A 20,956-nucleotide genomic window follows, 5' to 3' on the forward strand; every position below is an offset into this window, starting at 1 on the left:
GAATGCCAATACCGGACTGCATTTACCTGGGAAGGATGGCAGTATGCCTTCACATTTCTGCCACAAGGGTACTGTGATGCCCCAGCTATTTTCCATACACACATGAAGGAAGCATTATCACAATTCCCACGACCTGAAAGTATCATCCAATATGTGGATGATGTGTTTCTTCAGTCTCCAAATATGGAACAACATCAACAAGATCTGACACTCTTGCTAGAGTGTATTAATAATGCAGGACTAAAATTAAATGGTGCAAAAGCTCAGTTGGCCTGCAAGGAAGTTCATTTCTTAGGAGTAACCATAACTAGAGAGGGTAGAGCAATTGATCAGGATAGAGCAAAAGTGATTGCTCAACTACCAATCCCAACTGATCGCACAGCACTACAATCTTTGTTAGGAATGATGGGCTTCTGTAGAGAGTTCACGCCAAGTTATGCACAGCTGGCTCAACCCTTGTATGAAATTCTTAGAGCAGAAAATTGGGATTGGTCTGATGAACATACTAAGGCTGTTAACCAGTTGAAGACAGATCTAGGTAGTGCACCAACCCTTGCAAGTCCTGACCATGAAAAGAGTTCCGGTTGTATCCCATCACAATGCCAGATGCACATGGAGTAGTCATTACTCAGACCTGGGGTAACACAGAGCGACCGGTGGCATTCAGATACCAGACACTGTCAGCTGTGGAACTGAAATTTGGATGGTGTGAGAGAATCATATTGGCCACATACTGGGCAGTGAAGCAATTGACCTATTTAGCACACAAAATGTAATTATCTGTACCCACCATACACATTTAAAAGTACGCAGGCAAGGAAGTCTGACAATCAGTCATATTAATAATGCTTGTATACAAAAATGGACAGTTGCATTGCTTGCAGATAACATTTTAACACATGAATTAAAAGAGCCAAAGCAATGGGTAGCTGGAGTTTGTATTAAAGGAAATGAACATGAATGTCAGGTCAACCCAGGACCAACGTGTCACCCAGTATTCAAAGTTGCCACTAACGTAATGATGACTAAATAACCTATCTGGTACACAGATGGTAGTTGTCATCATGTACAAGGAAAAAAGAGTTTCAGGGATTGCTGGAGTAAATATTCAGAGTGATGAGATTTTAGAAGAATTTGGATTCAAGCTAAAAGCTTCCTCAGCACAATATGCAGAGCTAGCAGCTGTTGTGCAAGTTCTTTACCAAGAATCAGGAAAAAGTGACAGGGTGACAATAGTCTTGGACAGTGACTGGGTTTTCAGAGGAACATGTCTGTTGTTGAAATGGTGGGCTAGCAATAAATTCTTTGCTACAGACGGATTAACAGTGAAATTTCACGGTCTTTGGCAAATTGTGGAGACTCTATCCTATAACTTTCAAAGAATCAATATAATTAAAGTACATGCCCACAAAAGAATAAGGCCTCATCGAATAGGAAATAACCTTGCAGATCATCAAGCAAAACAAGCAGCAAAGTGGGCTGAGGAATGGAAACCAGACTATGAAGAAAGAAAGCTAACTGTATCTGCAACAAGAAGGGGAGAATTTAAAGTGATACAAAAGAGAATGCAGGAATTGCAAGAACTTCAAGATGAAGATGCTGAAATTAAAGAACTCAGAATGAGGATAAGAAGAGGAGAGGAAGTACATCATAAAGGGAAAATGGTAGTGGAAGAAAAGGGTCTGGTTTGTGTACTAGAAGATGGCCTTCCTGTCTGGGTTGTACCATTCCATATTAGGAAAGACATCCTTAGATGGATACATGGGTCACAAGCAGGAGGACACCCAAAGATAAAGGAAGCAAAGGAAAAAATACAGAAGATGGGATGGTGGCATGGACAGAATAAGGACCTTGAAGATTTTTTGGATGGCTGCCTCACCTGTACTGGATCTGATCGATCTAACAGAAAGAAAAGGGGAGACTAATGAGACAGCCACCTGTAGGACCATGGGAAAGAATTCAAATTAATTATACTGGACCACTGCCAACAACCACACAAGGGAATAAATACATTTTGATGGTAGTGGATATTTTTTCAAGATGGATGATCGCAATTCCAACAAGGAACTGTACAGCGGTAACAACTGCCATGAAACTAGTGAATGAAGTAATTACTGTGTGGGGGTCCCAAAAGTAATTGATTGTGATAATGGAGCTGCATTTATTGGAAATGTAATGAAGGAAATGTGCAAAATGGTTGGAATAGATCTGAAATATCACATACCTTACCATCCACAGGCAGCAGGTCAAGTTGAACGTATGAATGGGACTGTAAAAAGAGAACTTATGAAATTGGTTGCAGAACATGGGTCAGCCTGGGACACCTATGTACCTTTGGTATGTGCAAGGCTTAGAGCCAGACCCTCTAAATCTACAGGATTGTCACCCTATGAAATCCTTATGGGGAGGCCAATGCCATCCTGGACCAACTGGATGACCATTCCAGCACCAGTGGAATTACAAACTGCAGCCATCACAGATGAATGGGTAAAATAGCTTGCCACACATCTAAAAATTGTGCACAAAGCAGCAGCAGTAGAAGATGAGAATCAGTACCAGCAACAGAAGAGATGGCCTCAGGAGATATAACTACATACCAGGCTGGTGACAGGATTATGGTACAAAACCATGATGAACTTCTACCATGGGGTAGAGCAAGATGGAAGGGTCCATATATGGTCATAGATAGATTAGGGGCTGCAGTCTACCTGATTGACCATGCAGAAAAAGGAGAAGTCTGGCTGCATGCAAGTCAATTAAAAAGATTTAAAAAAAGACAAGGTTAGGGACCCAGCAAACAACATGCCTTAGTAAGAATACATACACCCAAAGACCTAGGAAATCATAATAGTTAGGTCAGGAAATGATAATTAATTTTGGGAAATTGAGTATGTGGGTAGCAAAATATAAATAAAAATGAAGAGTGATGAAAATGATTTTAATAGTCATACCATGAAGTTCCTATAAGGATCTCTACATTTCCTGTTTTCTATACCTTATGTTTATATGCTAACTATATTTTGGTCCTGTTTTGTGTTTTTTTTTTTTTTTATCTTCTCTCTCTTTCACCCAGGGAAATACAGAAGAATTAAGAAGAGAATGAGAAAAATATGTTTCCCCATTCACTAATTACAAATTATTAGTTTATTCACAGGCTCGTCAGAAGATTGAGTTCAAAAGAAATTAAACCTAGCCAAGGAGGATGGTGTCTTTTTCTGGCACAAGTAATGAGTATAAACTGTATCGGAATGGGAAGAGGGAGACCACCAATTAGACCAGAGGATACAGCATATAAGGGACTTATTTTAAAAGGAATAGAGGATAGATATATACAGGCAGATAGATTTATTTCTCTGAGTGAGTTAAAAGTAAAAGAAATGGGTGACTTACATTTGAATATCATGTTGCCAAATGATAGTACGGGGTTAGCTCTTAGGGCACCAATAAATGTGACCAAGGGACAAGAATGGAACTGGGTGGTTAGAAATGGGCAGGTAACAGCTAATGGAATATTTATAGATTGTGTGAAATTGACTTCAACCTCCCAAGGATACTATAAACATATTAATATCATAGTAAGCAAGATATCTTTAAATGAGGCTGGTGAATGGGAGGTTGACACTATAGCTGCACATCCCAATAAAGAATTGAAATGCAATCTTAACACTGGAGAAGGGTGTGTATTAACAGTAGATGAGGTAACATTTTCAGTACAGAAAAGGGAACATTGTGAAGATCAGATAAGAATTCAATGGCCAAAAAGGGGAATCATTGTAGTCCCTACACATGAAACTGTGGTACAAGGTGTAGGATGGACATATTACCCTATAATGTTAGATTTTAATTATTTCATGATTCCTTTAAGGTGCTCAAGACAGCAGCGCGAATGGTTCAAAGAAGAAGGGACAAGCAAGATACCATAGCAACAATTTTGTGAGGAGTCGGAACCGGATTAGGTATGTGGAACTCAGCTGATATCATATGACTTAAAGGGACAGTCTACACCAAAATTAAATTAAATTATTTAAAAAGATAGATACTCCCTTTATTACCCATTCCCTGTTTTTGCATAACCAACACAGTTATAATAATATACTTTTTACCTCTGTGATTACCTTGTATCTAAGCCTTTGCAGACAGCCTCCTTATCTAAGTGCCTTTGACAGACATGCAGTGTAGTCAATCAGTGAAGACTCCTAAATAACTTCACGGGAGTGAGCACAATGTTATCTATATGACACATGTGAACTAGCACAGTCTAACTGTGAAAAACTTTCAAAATGCTCTGAGCTAGGAGGCGGTTTTCAACTGTTTAGAAATCAGTTTGAGCCTAGCTAGGTTTAGCTTTTCAAAAATACCACCAAGGGGGGGGGTGCCTAACCACTGACTGTGATGGCTGCATTCTAACTAGGGCTCTACAGAAGAGCGTTTAAAACTGCTGTTTTTCACTCTTATATACCACATACCAAGCTTGATTCGAGATTAGTGCTTGTGGAACAGTATTGGTCATTATTTGCTGTTTAATCTTTGCCCAGCAGTCCAGAATTTATGAGGTACGCAGCAGAGGCCTGTTGACAGCCTGGAACCTCATCCACCCCTCCATATTTCTGACGCTATCAGATATTACCAGCCAGTTGTGCTGAAGAATGAAATACACTCTACACATCATTCTACCGCAAGGGTAAGAAGACAAATTGTGCCTTGACCTTTCCTGCAATATACTGTATACAACAGTGCATCTACAAGTTTTGCATAATAAAGTCCTAATACTATCACTAAAGAAGTGGTGAGAACAATATGGCGGCGGCAAATAATTGGCGTGAGTCGATGTTACAACTGCTTGACAGACGCTTTGAGGAACTTGAGAGGAGCTTAATTAGTGTCCTATCATCTGCTTGTGATCACTCACCTCATGTGGAGTAAAAGCGGAGTCCACAGATACAGGGAGTTTCGTCAGACTCATCGCCCGGTGTGGAGGCTATTGAGGGCAAGCAGTTGCAGATGGCTGTGGAGTCCATTTACGTCTACCCAGAACTTTCTGTTTCCCTTCATGAGGAGAATCCCCTTTACCTACCTGTCGCTACTTGGGTCAATCAATTACCCTGTTTTCTAGTCTCAGATGGAGGAGATGGGACTGGCCCCTTGCGAGAAGCCATGGAGACCCTGCATGCACTCAAGGAGGTTCTGATTATTAAAACGGCAAGACACCTGACTTTCCAGCATGTCAAGCTCCTACCTGAAGATGTGCTATACTTGATTGTGAAATACTGGGGACACTTACAGCAGCTGCTGGTCAACTACTTCAACAGAGCAGGCGTAGGCTGAATTTACATCTTCAAAGTTTGATAGAGCCGCAAGTCCTTTGTTTCTTTTATTTTTTTATTATTCTTTTTTAAGCCATCTGACTCTTGCAATATCTTTGTATAGCCTTTGGCTATACAAACTGGCTTTGAAGGTGATGATTGTCGTTTTGACAGTGGGACACTGGGTTGGAGATCTGAACCAGAGTTAACAGCTACCGCACTCCCATTACTGAAGTCCATTACATTTATCTCCTAGTGCGCTAAATTCATATGATTATAACGTTTTTATGTGAATATCAGTGAATGTTTACAAAATATTATTGTTTAATAAGTTAGCATAACTTTTTACAGAGTTGTTTAGTGCAAAGGTTATTTGTTGATTATCTATCCCTCTGAATTTAGCACCTATTAACTTTTGAATTTCTGACAGCGTTAATGATATCCTCCATGTTCTGTTATCGGCAGAAGGATCTCAGTATAACAAGTAGCTTGGCATTATTTTATATTCTTGAAGGGAATTAAGGACTTATTTAGAATGTGGTACCACATAATTATTAGTCAGTATTGCCTACATTTACCTAAATAAGCTTTCTCCCTATTCAGTGTTCCATTCAGTTCAATTTATCTCTCCAGCCATTGGACTAAAAAGTATTTCTTCACATGGTCTCCTGTCAATGCCGGAAATCTCCACTAGAGGGGAGTAGAACTCTAAAAAATTATCAAACAAGCCCTTCATAACATTACTCATTGAAGGGATAGTTTTAAAGATGGTGTGGAATCCCCACAATAGAGTGTGAAATAGCCCTTACTGATTTATCTTCTATAGAGTACAAACAGGACCACATATAACTATATCTATAAACTGCTAAGGACTCAAGAGTGATATTACAGTTTTGTAGCTGATGTATAGGCTATTAATGAGTACCCATGGTTCTGATTTGATGGCATAGATTTGCTTATCACAGTTTATAGCCATGTATATATTCTCTATCTGTGAACAAAAAATGACTAATACATTACTAGTGCCATATATAATTGTACAGTATAGTTTGCTTTATCAGAATATGCGCTATTGTTAATTTTCTTTTATACCTTGGAAAATTTATATATGCGAACATCTATTGATATGTGGTTTCATGAATATGTGTGTATACAAGTTTACATTTAAATGTGTTGGCGCCAATATTATATATCCTCACACACAAGTAGATGGGTATAATGTGGTTATCTAGTGGTTCTTGTTTCCTAAGTTAATAGTTTAGTTATTTATACCTATCATCTGCAATGCTGTGTATAAGAATTATGTATTTATTTTCTCTTATTTCTTACCTAGTTTATGGGCCCAAAAGTGGCCCTATATTGCAGGACAAATTATGATGGTTCAGGTTTAATCTGTTCTTTCAAATAAAAAATGGTAAAATGAGGTTAATTATCCGGGACCCAAGAGTGGTCCCTTTGGTTTGAGGCTAGCCTCTGCAACGTTAATAATTTTATGTTTATATGAGGGGCTAAAGTGGCTTCATCTATCATAGTGGGGGCTTATAGCCCTTGTGGCAACTATATATGTATACAAATGTTCAAAATAACGGTCATGTTAATGTGTAATGTTTATTCTGTCAGATCTACCGTACTTATACTTCTGGAAACATTTCTTTTGTTTTATGATGATACATATTATATGTATGCCTTGCAATATACCTCAATAAAAATATAAAAAAAAAAAAAAAAACACCAAGGGAACAAAGCAAATTTGATGATAAAAGTAAATAGGAAAGTTGTTTAAAATTGCATGCCCTATCTGAATCATGAAAGTTTAGTTTTGATTTTACTGTCCCTTTAATAGCAGAATTAACTCTCTGACAGATGGTTTTGGCCATGTCATGAAAACAGGTGGAGTAGCCGACTCACTTATTGTAGAGAAGTTGGGAGACAATGTAGATGACATACACACCATTGCCCACAATTTACAACTAGTGGAGGAGAACATTGTCGACATCTCAAACAGCATTAAAAATGAAGAAATAGGAGCTGCCATCTTTTGCTCCATGACCGGGAATAAAGTATTATCTGATCTGAAGGTTACTATAAATGATATAAAAGGAAACAAGTGGACAGGAAAACTTAATGCAACTAAGATCATAGCAACATTATAGAAAAAGGTGTGATAGTTAAAGAGGACAATTTAAAACATGCATATATTGAGGGACCAGGACAATGGCTACCGGTAGAATCTGAATCTGGGAGAGTAGGACTAATCCTAGCAATTCCACGTTGGGAAGGAGAAGCGGAACCATTGAATTTTATGCATAGTATTGGTACTTTTAGCCAAAGCACCTACCAGCAACATTTTCCTTCAAAAAAATTGGCAACTATTACAGAAGTAGTAATTGATGAAGGCTGTTGTAAGAAAGTTCAACATAGATAGCTATGTACCTACACCTGGGAAACTAGAGACATCAAGAATGGATGGGTGCAGTTAACAAAAGCTGAGCTGGTATGCAAGGTCATTCATATTGGAGATATGGCCTGTTTCATAGGCCATAAGGAATACAAAACATCAGATGAGACATGCCCAGTGGAAGAAGGGACATGTGTTAGGGTAACAACACCCCTCCATGTTGGAACACATACTGTCTTTCCATCAGGAAACCTCACTACTGACTGCATGAATTTTACTGAGGACACTGTCTGGGAGAAATGGATTTTGAAGCTTTTTACTCATATTCCTAAGCTCACTTTGCAGTTACATGAACTAGTACAACGTACTAAACAGCAGTTATGCCCCATCAGCAATTTGCTTGAGCAACAAAATAGTGAACTTGAAAAAACTAAAGAAGAAATTATCCATCCATGGTGGGGAGTACTCACCGATGTAGAAACACACCCGATAATGAGAACTCTCTCCTTAATGCTTATGTTTATCCAAGTTATAATAACAGCTGTGATACTGTTCTTTTGTTGTGACATTAAAGAAGATGAAGAGGAAGCTGAAAGCAAGGAACCAAAATGACTTTATTTAAAGGGCCACTGTAAGTAAATATTTTCTATGCCTGTTACTAACTAACTACCCCAAATAAGCTTTTTATCAATAGCATTTCATTAACATATCTCTACCGTATATCAGAAATCTTGTCTGCAAATTTAATTGTTTTCCAAACCCACTCCGTGGGTATCCTTTGCTCTGTACCAATCCGTTTACAATACCTAGGTTTCAAAATGGCGCTTTAAACACAAAGTTATTGGTTTAAGTATTTTGAACACTCAGTGCTGAAAATAGTGGGCAGGATAACGTGACATCATCGGCAAATAAAAGATATAATTTTTAGAACATTATGAAACTTAGTTTTGGAGAAAATATAGGTCAATAGGTTTTAATTAATGTTTATTAACTTTAATATGTTAGTTGTTTAGCTTAAAAATTATAACAGAAAGTAATCCTTTAAGTGTTATTCTTGTTGTTCAGGCACGACTGCATACTCTTCTAATAAAGTTTATCTATAAATTCACACTTACAATCACATACACATCCTTCATCAGGTAAGTATGCTTTGCCAAACCCACCATCATGCACCCACATTTCTCTCTATCTTCTGATAATTTGTTTTTCTGACTTGTATAAATTTGTTTGGATTGTGTTGAGAATAATAGTTTTTTTTATTATTAATTGTATAACATTTAGGTTAGTAGTTGACAGTCCTAGGAAAGTACAGAAGAGCTCAAGTCGCCAAGGGATTTATTCCGGAGGGATGGTGAATGGATTGAATTTTTCCTATAAGGTTTTCGCTCCCACTGGGTTCTTCTGTATTAACGGGTATAAATAGAAAACGGGGCAACATGGGAGAAATTAAAGTGGGGGAATGTGGTGTCATAAAACCAGAGAATGTATCCCTAGAGTGTTCAAGTAGTTAATTCTTACATTTACAAACATATTTTAAAATATAGAGTAGGCCTTTGGCCTAGTCTTTGTCTAAGAAGGACACTCCCATGCAGCCTTTTGATTGGTGTATGGTAGGACACACCTTAAAGGGACAGTGAACCCAAATTTTTTCTTTTGTGATTCAGATAGAGTATGCAATTTTAAGCAACTTTCTTATTTACTCCTATTAGCAATCTTTCTTCGTTCTCTTCCTATCTTTATTTGAAAAAGAAGGCATCTAAGCTTTTTTCTTGGTTCAGCGCTGGACAGCAGATTTTGATTGGTGGATGAATTTATCCACCAATCAGCAAGGACAACCTAGGTTGTTCACCAAAAATGGGCCGGCATCTAAACTTACATTCTTGCATTTCAAATAAAGATACCAAGAGAATAGAGAAAATTTGATAATAGGAGTAAATTAGAAAGTTGCCTAAAATTGCATGCTCTATCTGAATCACAAAAGAAAAAAATTTGGGTTCAGTGTCCCTTTAAGTGAATTAAGTCTACAATGGGAGCCAACAGTTACTATGCACACTTTTTTTATCTTCCTCACCTCCTGGAAGCAACTGATGAGAGAGAGAGAGAGAGAGAGAGAGAGAGAGCATTGGAGGACTGAACTGTCTGAGTATATTAGCATTCTTATGCATTTACTTTGGGATTAATTCACTTGTTCACTATGTTTAGTTAATATTGCTTAATCTGGGTTTGTTTAAGATACAGTTGCCCTGTATAATTTGGACTGGATGTTGTAGCAGTAGTAAGAGTATGGAGGTTATGTCAAACACCTTTTTGACAGGCACCACGTCCCCTTTTCACACCTTTGACAGCTGACACGCCCCCTTTCTCCTCCCCTAAGCCCGCCCTTTTTTAATATCAATTTGATATAAAATTGATATAAAAAGGTGATTTTGATATAAAATTGATATAAAATTGATATAAAAAAGTGATTTTGATATTAAATTGATATAAAATTGATATAAAACTGATATAAAATTGATATAAAAAAAGTGATTTTGATATTAAATTGATATAAAATTGATATAAAACTGATATAAAAAAGGTGATTTTGATATAACTGGATATCCAATCGATATGTATATTTATTAGGATTAAAAGGTTGTAAGAATTGTATTATTGATATTTTGATTTATAAAAGATAAAAGTTATTTAATTCTAAAAGTTGTAAATTACACTTTGATATTGTATTCTATTAAGCTTAAGATTTCTCTATAATGTTCAACAGGTTTAATAAGACATGTCAGGACTTGTCTTTTGCCAGAAATGCTACACGGCATGTTAGGACATGTCCTTTACTCAAAACAGACTAATAATATCTCTCACACATATTTTTAATAAAAAAGTCATTGTCTTTTACTCAAAACAGCCTAATAATATCTCTCACACGTATTTTTAATAAAAAAAGTATATAAATCAATGTTTTATAAAAACTCGCTGTATACTGCTTAAAGAGTCTGTTAACGGCGATCGTGGACTTGTATTAAGAGAATTATATCATAACCCCACAAACCCTGGGTCATTAGACGTTGTTGAAAGTCTGTACAAAGCATCTAAAAAATATGGATTCAACAGAAAAAAAAATTGTAAAATTTTTAAATCAGCAAGATGTTTATACGCTACATAAACCGGTCAGACGTAATTTTGAAAGAAATAAAATATATGCCCCTTCTTTAGATATACAATGGCAAGCTGACCTGGTATCCATGATAGACTACCATAAATATAATGACGGTATAAAGTATATTCTAACCGTTATAGATTGTTTTTCTAAATACGCTTGGGGCGTTGGATTATATAATAAAACTGGACCAAGTATCGCAAAGGGGTTTGAAACAATATTCAAAGATGGGCGTGTACCTATGAAAATACAGACTGACAAAGGCAAAGAATTTTTAAATGGAGCCGTACAGAAGTTATTGAAAAAGTTTAAAATTCAACATTTTGTCGCAAACAACTGTGTTAAAGCAGCAATCGTAGAACGATATAACTGTACTTTAAAGACTAGAATGTGGCGCTATTTTACACATCACAACACACACAGATATATAAACATATTGAACAAATTAATTCATAGTTATAATAATACATACCACAGAACCATACGTTGTAAACCGGTAGAAGTAACGCAAGAAAACTCACTCGTCGTCTGGAAAAATATTTAAGGCTCCTCACCAAAAACTAAAAAGGTTAAACCTGTTTTAAAAATCGGTGACCACGTAAGGATTTCGAAACATAAGGGCATGTTCACAAAAGGTTATGAGCAAAATTTCACTGATGAAATATTTATAATTGAAGGTGTGAATACAAGAGGATTTAAACCTCTTTACAAACTGAAAGATTTAGCTGATGAGTCAATCGAAGGTAGCTTTTACCCCGAAGAACTTCAAAAAGTGACACAAGATAAAAACCGCATTTACAAAATAGAAAAAATCTTAAAACAGAAAAGTTTTAGGAGAAAGCTGTACGTTTATGTTAAATGGAAGGGCTATCCGGATAAATTTAACAGCTGGATACTCAAAAGTCAGTTAACCGATATATAGAACAATGGAAGCATCACCATTTTACTTAACGCTGCCTAGCAATGCATCGTACAACATTTTTCCTAAAAACCAGATATCTAGTTTTACAACAAAGTTAGCTAAACCCGTTATATTAAAAGGAGAATGGGAAGTAGCTCCCAATACCCCCATACGTGGGACACCATAGATGCCGCTGATTCTAGAATAATTGTTATGGCACCAAACAAATTCACTATGCCGTTAGCCATAAAAGCCGGTTATTATAAAGATATAAGCGATTTAATAAAACCTATCAATGAAAAATTATCATCTCTCCAAACCGCTAACATAGATGTAAAGCTTAAATACGTCGAACTGGGAATAACTGTGCGTATTTTAGGTAACTCCACCATCTCAACCACAGACAGGTTGGCGCATATATTAGGTATTAACAATCAAGGTGTAAAGAATGATGGTGGTAAAATATATTGCGATATAAATGCCGGCATCTACACACTCTTTATCTATACAGACATCATAGAACATCAACGTGTGGGTGACGGATATGTGCCATTACTAAGAACAGTAGAAATTACAGGTGACAATAATGAAATCATCACTCAACGGTACACCAAGCCAGACTACATACCTGTAAACAATCATCATTTTGACCGTATAACAATCGAAATTAAGAACTATCAGAACAAGAACGTGGGATTTAAATACAGAAAGGCGATCATTAAGCTACACTTTAGGCCGCGCAAGAACAACTTGTACTAAAGAATGGTGGCTGTTAAGGTTTATGGTGACCCGACCGTTTACAGTAATAATTATAGGACACAAGCTGGTAATGGTCTACCGGGTTTTCACAGTAGTTCGTACATGTACGGACACTGATTAGGCGGTATATTTCGTAATCTTTTTAGGATGGCTGTCCCACTTTTTCGACGTGGACTAGATATAGTGAAACCGCATATGAAAACAGCGGCACAAGGCATAGCAAAGGATGTTGTGGGGCGTGTTTCAACTGCCGCTATGAATAAAATGAATAGCGGGGCGCAAGAGGGGTCTGGTGTTGTTTATATCAGTAACAAGAGAAAAACAAAAAGGAAACGTCAAGTTACTTTTCCGCCAATTTCATCACAATTCATAAGCAAAAAGGTGATACACAGAACCAAAAAGAAACAGAAAACATCAAGACGTTCAGTGGATGACATCTTTTAGAAATACTGGTCAAAATATGGCTTTCATACACAACGGATCATTAGAATGTACCAAATCAGAACTCGACATATTTCAAATACAGCCGACACAAACGGGTATTGAAAAATCACTGTATGTCGAAATACAGCCACTCACAGCTATAACTGAAAATGCACCCCTGGAATTTTATATAGCTGGAAGCGGCAATCATTATTTTGATCTGAACAACACTTTGATGTATATAACTTGTAAAATAGTCAAACAAGACAATACAGCACCGCCTGCTGGAGCACGTGTTAGCCTCACCAACTATCCACTAGCCATGCTGTTTAACCAAGTCAATGTTACATTAGGAGACAGACTCATCTCACAATCAAATAACCTATACGCTTACCGGTCATACATTGAAACAGTTCTCAACTACAGCTCAGATGCTTTATCCACACAATTTACAGCAGGATTGTTTTATAAAGATGCAGCAGGGTTACACGATAATTGTGAACTAGATGGTGATAATACTGGTTTTGTAAAGAGAGCACGTATGTTAGAGCGTGGTAAAACTATTGAATTGCTAGGTCATCTACATAGTGATCTGTTTTTCAAAGAAAAATTGTTATTGAATGGGCTCGATCTGAAAATTAAACTTATAAGGAATAAAGATGCTTTTTCTATTATGAGCGCTGAAGCAGAACAGTATAAAGTTCAAATCTTAAATGCCTCTCTTTTTGTTAAAAGAGTACAGATATCCCCGGCTGTACGAATAGGCCATGCGCAAGGACTCTTAACAGGAAATGCAAAATACGCTTTGGACAGAGTCGGTTTAAAGGTCTATTCCGTGGCCGCTGGCTCGCGTGTCTGCAATCAGGAAAATGTATTTCTTGGACAACTACCAAAAACCGTCGTTATTGGATTTGTTGATAACGACGCTTTCTCTGGCGCTTATGACAAGAATCCCTTATGTTTCAAACATAACTATGTGAATTTTGCAGCATTGTATCTGGATGGTGAACAAATACCAACAAAACCTTTTCAACCAGACTTTGAAAATGGAAACGCTATACTTGAATACATATCACTAATCAACATTGCTGGGAAACAAAATTCTGATGCTGGAATCCTCATTAATAAAGAAGAGTATGTGCGTGGTTACACACTTTTTGCCTTTGATTTGTCACCGGACCAAGAGTGTGGTTCACACTACTCTCTTATACGCAGTGGTAATCTCAGATCTGAAATCCGATTTTCAAGACCACTTGAAAGAACAATTAATATGATTATTTATAGTGTATTTGATAATATTATTGAAATTAATCAAAGAAGGGAAGTCTTGTACGACTATCTATAAACAAAGATGAACACTTTGGAAATAACAAGAATCCTAACCAGAGATCCTTATACACGTTCAGTGTTTGACGGTGTATACCCGTGTGATTTATTACCAAAACAAAGACTAAGAAATAGACCTATAGGTTTTATTATTAACACCGACCCTTCCACACGTGCTGGTGAACATTGGGTAGCAATTTATTTCGATCAAAGGGGTGTTGGGTATTTTTTTGATTCGTATGGAATCTCACCGTACAACAGCGTGTTTCCTAAATCATTTTTAAATTTTTTAAAAAGGAATACAACACGGATAGTATTTCAGAATAAACAGATACAAGATACATACTCTGTGGTGTGTGGTCAATATTGTATTTTTTTATGCATTGTATGTCTAAGGGTATGAGTTTTGATAAAGTACTCAATTTCTTTTCATCATACTTAAAAAAAGAATGATAAAATAGTCTTGCAATATGTACGACGTTGTAAATTAAATTTGAGAATAAATACTTTTTGCAATGAATATGTACAAACATGTAGAAGTTGTTATAACAAAACATGTACGGATGTGTAAATTTTGCTATAACAAATTATTATTGAACCTCTTGTAATGAATAATGTAATCCATGTATGTATTTAATGTGTATTCATTTTTAAATAAACACAGACACTTTTTTTCACAAAATACTTTAAGCTTTATTAACAATTAAGATTAAAACATCGCCATAATGAATATTATATCTCAATGTATAAAATCATGTATTTTCCATGTATTAATAAATTTTCATTTTTTACATGCTTGTCATTTTTGTCATTTTTTATATAAACATGGGGGTTTTTTTTTTTTCGGAATTTACAAACTCAACCATGTTGAAGGATTAAAAAGCGATTTAGGTCTTTTCTTCTGCACCAGGTAACCCTGTGGTGTGAATAGACCCCTGGTGGGTGTTGTAGGTAATGGTAAAATATCATGTTGCGGTAATGTCTCTGGTAAATGGGTAACATCCCTAATCTCCATTTTTAGATGATCAAAGGTATCCCGGTTTCTAACATTACCAACAACTGACGTTGGAATATTCAGTTCAGCCATAGCTTTCATAAAAGTATCCCAACCTTGCGGTGTTTTGCGCATGGTCACGTTGTGACTTTGTGTAGTGCAACGTACTAAGTCTAGTATGTTTGAACCGATGATTCTTTGGTTTTTGTAAATAAACTCCCCATTATCATTCCAACTAGTTATATCTTTGGCCTGTACCATTTTAGAAAGAAGTAGTTCAGCATTTTTCTTATACCGGTCATGCACATTGTTAACAACCTCATGAAATATTCTATCACCTTTTTCAATGGATGCATCAGTTGTGTTATGATCGGGATGGGTAGATTCTCCCGGGGGCGTTAATAGTGTTAACACAGAGTTTTCTCTAGCGTCTTGCTTTGCATACACCAAATATTTCTGTAATACGGCGTTGTACTTTTTTATTTTCACATCCTCTGGTAAATCAGAATTATTTAATATTTCACCTATTTCAACATCCAAACGGTTTGTCACAGCCCTGCAAATGTCTACCTCATTTTGTTGTGGTTGTTGTAAACGGTCCAACTGTTGTTTTGGGACAAGATACATTTTTTGAGCATTCTCCATCAGCTTTTAGTAAAGTGTGATGTAAGTATAGGAAGAGCAAATCCAAAAAGAGGCGCAAAAATCCACCCCTCTGTGTCACCAAAATCTTCTTTTTACCCAGAGCAACTGCTTTATTACTAAGTGTTTTTATAATTTTCCGCCACTTTTTAAGGTGTCCTTTCTGTTGCTGTGTCAAAGGCAATCTACCTTTAAGAATGTTCAGGGCTATTTCACATATAGAGGCGATTAAATCATTAGAGGCACCGTGTAAAATACTCTATCTTTGTTGAGGTGTTGCATGTCTTAAGGTTTTTAAAACCTTCCAATTACGGATTAGTCTGATAGACATGTTTACACACGCTAATGGTTGACAATGTATGACTAATAGATTAAAATGTAGCCTTTTTTAAATCAGTTTTTTTTAAAAATGTATGCGGCGGGTAAATCAGGTGGAAAGAGGCCGGTTTTTAACCGGTACTCATCGGGTGTAGTGGTTCTTAAGTCTACTAATAAATAACCATATGGTAATCGAGTGGCATCTTCAAAAGCTTCTAAAAAGAAATGTGACATACCCGGATACATTTGTTTTGCCAAAGTATTGATTTGTAACTTATCCTGTCGGCTTTTAAAGAGAACCATATAGTTTGTGTTTAGTGTGATAGTTCTGTTTTTTTTACCCTGACAAAACACATTTTGTACAAGATTAATAATACTCAGATTTCTGTGATGTACGTATTTTGTAAAAGCTTTTTCAATTTCACAACTATCACTGGCAACCTCCATCAGATCATCAACAATTGTTAAATTAATTTTACTAGGTGGAAATAAATCATCATCGACAAATGTATTTGGTAGACCTTCTATAAATTTTATATATGGAAAAGACTTTAATAGTTCATCATACAACCTCTGCCAACATGCATAAAACCAAACAATATTATCAGGTCTGTGGGACAGAAGCGTGTCAGAGTGATGTAACAATTGTCTAACAAAATAACTTTTTCCAGAATTTGAAGGACCGGCTAAAATACAGGAAAAGGGATGTTGAAAACGTGTGTCCATGATTCTCAATTAGTAACCAAAAGGTAGCGTTGTAAAGTCCTGTGATAATAGTCTCTTTGTGTAAACACACTTTTGTGTTTTCCTCAGCGGGCGTGTGTCTCAACTTGCCAGTATCGTTTGTTTCTGACAATAGACTTCTGCTTGATGAAAAGTTTCTTTTGTGTGTCTGCTCCAGAATTTGAAGGGTAATCCCACACTAAATCTTTTAAACTCTCAAAATTGATTATGTTGGTGTTAGCAGAGTTCAGAGTTATACCCTTTACTTTTAAATGAGTTTTTCCATTATTCAGTTTGTACCCGTAAGTTTTGGGGCCTGCAGATACAAACTCTGTGATGTGTGTACCTGGTGGTAGTTCGCTAGTTACTTCACCTAGATAGTCACCTAAAGCTGGATTCCTATCACCTTCCTTGCTAACAAAAATGACAGAGTCTGTGTCGTGGTAGAGACACCTCTCCTGCAGTCCGTCCAAAACTCTGTACAATTCAAGTCTGGCATAAGCTGTAGTAAAACAAGCGATAAAGATGTTAGTATTGTTGTTAACTGTATAACGTTCTTTAGAGTACTTCCAGCTAAGCATAGCCGTTTCATCATCTAAGAAATGTAAAGCAGAGACTTCATAATAAGGCAGAAAAACATACTTGAATAACTCATCAGGGTCTGTCACTATTCTGGTGTTGGGTAAATTACCCCTTTGACCAAATTTGCCCCACAAAGAATTAAGAAATAATTTAGAGATCTGTCTTTTTGCAGGATTTACCGCTATCTGATCGGATCGTAATTCTACATCCTCTTTTTCTTTGTAATCTCTAATGTATTGTCTTTTTTTAGCATCATCTGTACACCAATCTGGATACCCAGAGGCTTCCTGTTTATCTCTCAGATGTACCTTAATGTAATCTTCAAACAAGTTCTTTTTGTAGTTGTCAAAATGCCAAATTTCATAGATTTTAGAAATTTTGTGCCCATTTTCTACAGCAACCTGAATTTCATTCGTGCACCATGTACCCGTCAGCGCACGCTGTTCATCGCCATGTTCGCACTGCGTCATGTTGTTATGACAGACATAGTGGGAACATGAGTTTACCATTTAATTTCAAAGGTCGAACAGGAAAAAACAAACCTCTAAGTGGAATCATTTGTACTTTAGCAATACCAAAGTAAAAATTAATGTTCCTGAAATTCTCAAAAAGATTCGTGGATGACCCATGGGATATGCTTTTGTCTTGTTTACAAATGGGTATAAACTGGTAAAATCATAGTAGTGCATGCTTTCACCCGGCTCTGTTTTGTGGTACAGTTTAATGGCATTTGTGCGCCTACCGTAAAGAGCGTCTCTGGGGTCCAGGGGCGGTGGGAACTGCTTTTCAATGAGGAAAGCACGCAGTTCGGTGTCTGTGGATAACATATCTTTCCACTCGTGTTCCCAAAGCTCGCGGACCTCAAAACCGTATGACAGTAAGAAATGTTTTTTAATGAGTTGTTTGTAATATAATTGTCCGTAGGTGGTACTTGTCACATCGTTTACATAATTTTCGTTGTAACAAACAGGACAACTGTGGTAAAAACACCCCTGAAATTCAAACGCTGTAGGGATGTTGTTTATCACGCTGTAACCGTCCAATTAGTATTTACCCACTTTTCGTTCACCCCTATGTAAAGCGTGTTGTATGTCAATATTTTCTTTATGCGAGATGTACATAAGCCACTGTATGGAGGATGTAGAGTACCGTTTTTGTGTCTTGTGGTAATTATCACAGGGGACTATAACGATGGTGTTTTCAGGTAAAAAGTTGAACCGGTACATAGTCATGCATACAGATGCTAGTGTAGTGAGTTGGAAAGGGTCAATACAGTTCACAACAAACTCCTGCTCACCATTTTCTTTGTAAATAACATCTTCTTTTAGAGTCATATCCATGACGCTGTTTCTAAAACATACACAAGCCAATCTTAAAACCTCTACATCCTGCTTACAATATGTTTTAAGCTCATTCTGAAAATCAAATGTTTTATGTTTGTTCTCATCTTACCATTTCAAAAAATCTGATTTCTCTTCAGGCATCATGTATTCAACACCGTACTGATCTACATCGGGCATAGGGCCTGTATAGTTCTGATTCTCAACTGTGTTAAAAAAGTGAGGAAAATAGCCTTTAGATTCTTTAAAACCTAAGGCTTTTGGTAGCTTGCTCAGTTTCATCGCAAAAAATTTAGAGAATCTATAAAACGTATGTGTAAGTCAGACACTGTGACGCATAACAGTTTACCACCTTGAGCCAACAACTTAACATCTACTCTCTCTTTTACCAGCTGTTGCACCACAAAATAAGAATCATACCTGCCGCCGTTATGCGCTATAAACGTGTGTTTAGCAAATTTGCTTCTAATGAAATGTCTGACAAAATCTTGCAGAACAATCAACACCTTGAAACTCCCACGCTAATGCACCATCTATCGAACTAGCGTGAACATAATTTGGTTTGTGTACACCTGTTTCTTGCGTGCATTCAAAATCGTAAATTATGTATGTAGTGTTTGATTTTGGGGGTGTGTAAGGCCTCATGTAACACAGGTGGGTGTCAAGCTCATCAATCTTACAACGGCAAACTTTACAGGTTGGTGGGACACATTTGTGACCATCTTTCCTAACATAACCACAACATTTCTCACAATATTCTTTGGCAACACAATCTACCTTACCCTCTTTTGCTAATTCAACGTGCAAAGTCAAGCACATCTGCGAACGAACAAAAACACGACAACTGGCACAGCGATCTATTTCAGATGTAATGTCAACACAATTCTTTCTGTGACAAGCCCTACAAAAGTATCTACATGTGTGTTTGTTCTTGTGATGAAAAACAGAGTGACAATACTGACAGAAGAAATCATTCCCGATAAATGATTTAATGTTTTTAATACCGTAGTAATGTTTATCATGATACAGAATAAATAATACTTTATCCGCACAGTGCTCACTTGTACAAAAATACTGCCAGGAACCCTGATTGTGATAAAGTATTTTTATTGTAACATTCAAATGTTTTTCAAAAGCGTGAATATCACTAAAAGTAACAAGTCTATCATCCGGTATGTGTAGTATTTTGTGCATCTCCCTGGCTTGTTCGATTAGTACGGCGTCAGTAGCGACACTTTTGTCCTCTAAAAGAGCTTTGAGACTGGCTGCCAGACACAAATTATTATCATAGTTGTTAAAATTAAACAAAAATTGTCTTTTTGTATTTAAGATGGTGCTATAGGTAATGGAATGCAACTTTCTACGTCTGAAAATACCGCCTGCTCTATTTCTAATAATAATGACAACAAGCCTTAAACAGCCATTACCGATACACTCAGCATTACTCTGTAACAACCCCGCAACATTTCTTAAAAAAGAATCAGCATTTAGACAATCCACATCCCTTCTCAATACAAAGGTCTCTCCAGTTCATCACCTTCTAACCGCAACTGCACTAGATCACCAGCCCTTATTTCAGTACGGATCTTACTCATTATATTTTCTATCGCATCATACACAATCTGTACAGCCTCTTCAAATGAATTTAATCTGTCCAGGTTAATAAATCTGAAATGTTCATAGAACATGGTTGTACGAAAACGATTAAGTTGTCTTTCATAGCTGGCTATGTGTTCTAAAAAAACATCGTCATGGTTCTGTTCAGGGGTGTGTTCAACATCTGGTTCTGTAAGAGCTTGACTATGTACGGATTCTGGTTGAAGCTGTGAATGTGTTTCTGATACTGTATGTCTATTGTGACATTCTGGCTCACCTACAGAATCTTGTTGTATGGGTAATTGATTGGTGTTATATTTTGCTGTTGTAGATCGCCGCAGACGGCTCACCCCTCTCAACACCTTTATTGCTTTTTTCACACTTCTTACCCTGTACGATCTTTTTAGTCTTTTTAGTCGTCTAGCTGTCCTATAGTTCAACCCGTGTCCAATCATTGATAGTCACGCGGCCCCGGTCTTATGATCCTCCTGTTTCTG

The 20,956-nt window shown here is 36.8% G+C and overlaps 1 protein-coding gene across 1 annotated transcript; it reads left to right on the forward strand.

Moving 5' to 3' along the window:
* The first annotated feature begins 12,975 nt into the window (after positions 1-12,975).
* LOC128652222 (uncharacterized protein F54H12.2-like) lies at positions 12,976-14,283 on the forward strand. The gene has a single exon (XM_053705157.1). The coding sequence runs from the start codon at positions 12,976-12,978 to the stop codon at positions 14,281-14,283; it is 1,308 nt and encodes a 435-aa protein (XP_053561132.1).
* Positions 14,284-20,956: the final 6,673 nt, after the last annotated feature.

This window comes from Bombina bombina, chromosome 3, assembly GCF_027579735.1.
Source record: "Bombina bombina isolate aBomBom1 chromosome 3, aBomBom1.pri, whole genome shotgun sequence".
NCBI classification, from domain to species: Eukaryota; Metazoa; Chordata; class Amphibia; order Anura; family Bombinatoridae; genus Bombina; species Bombina bombina.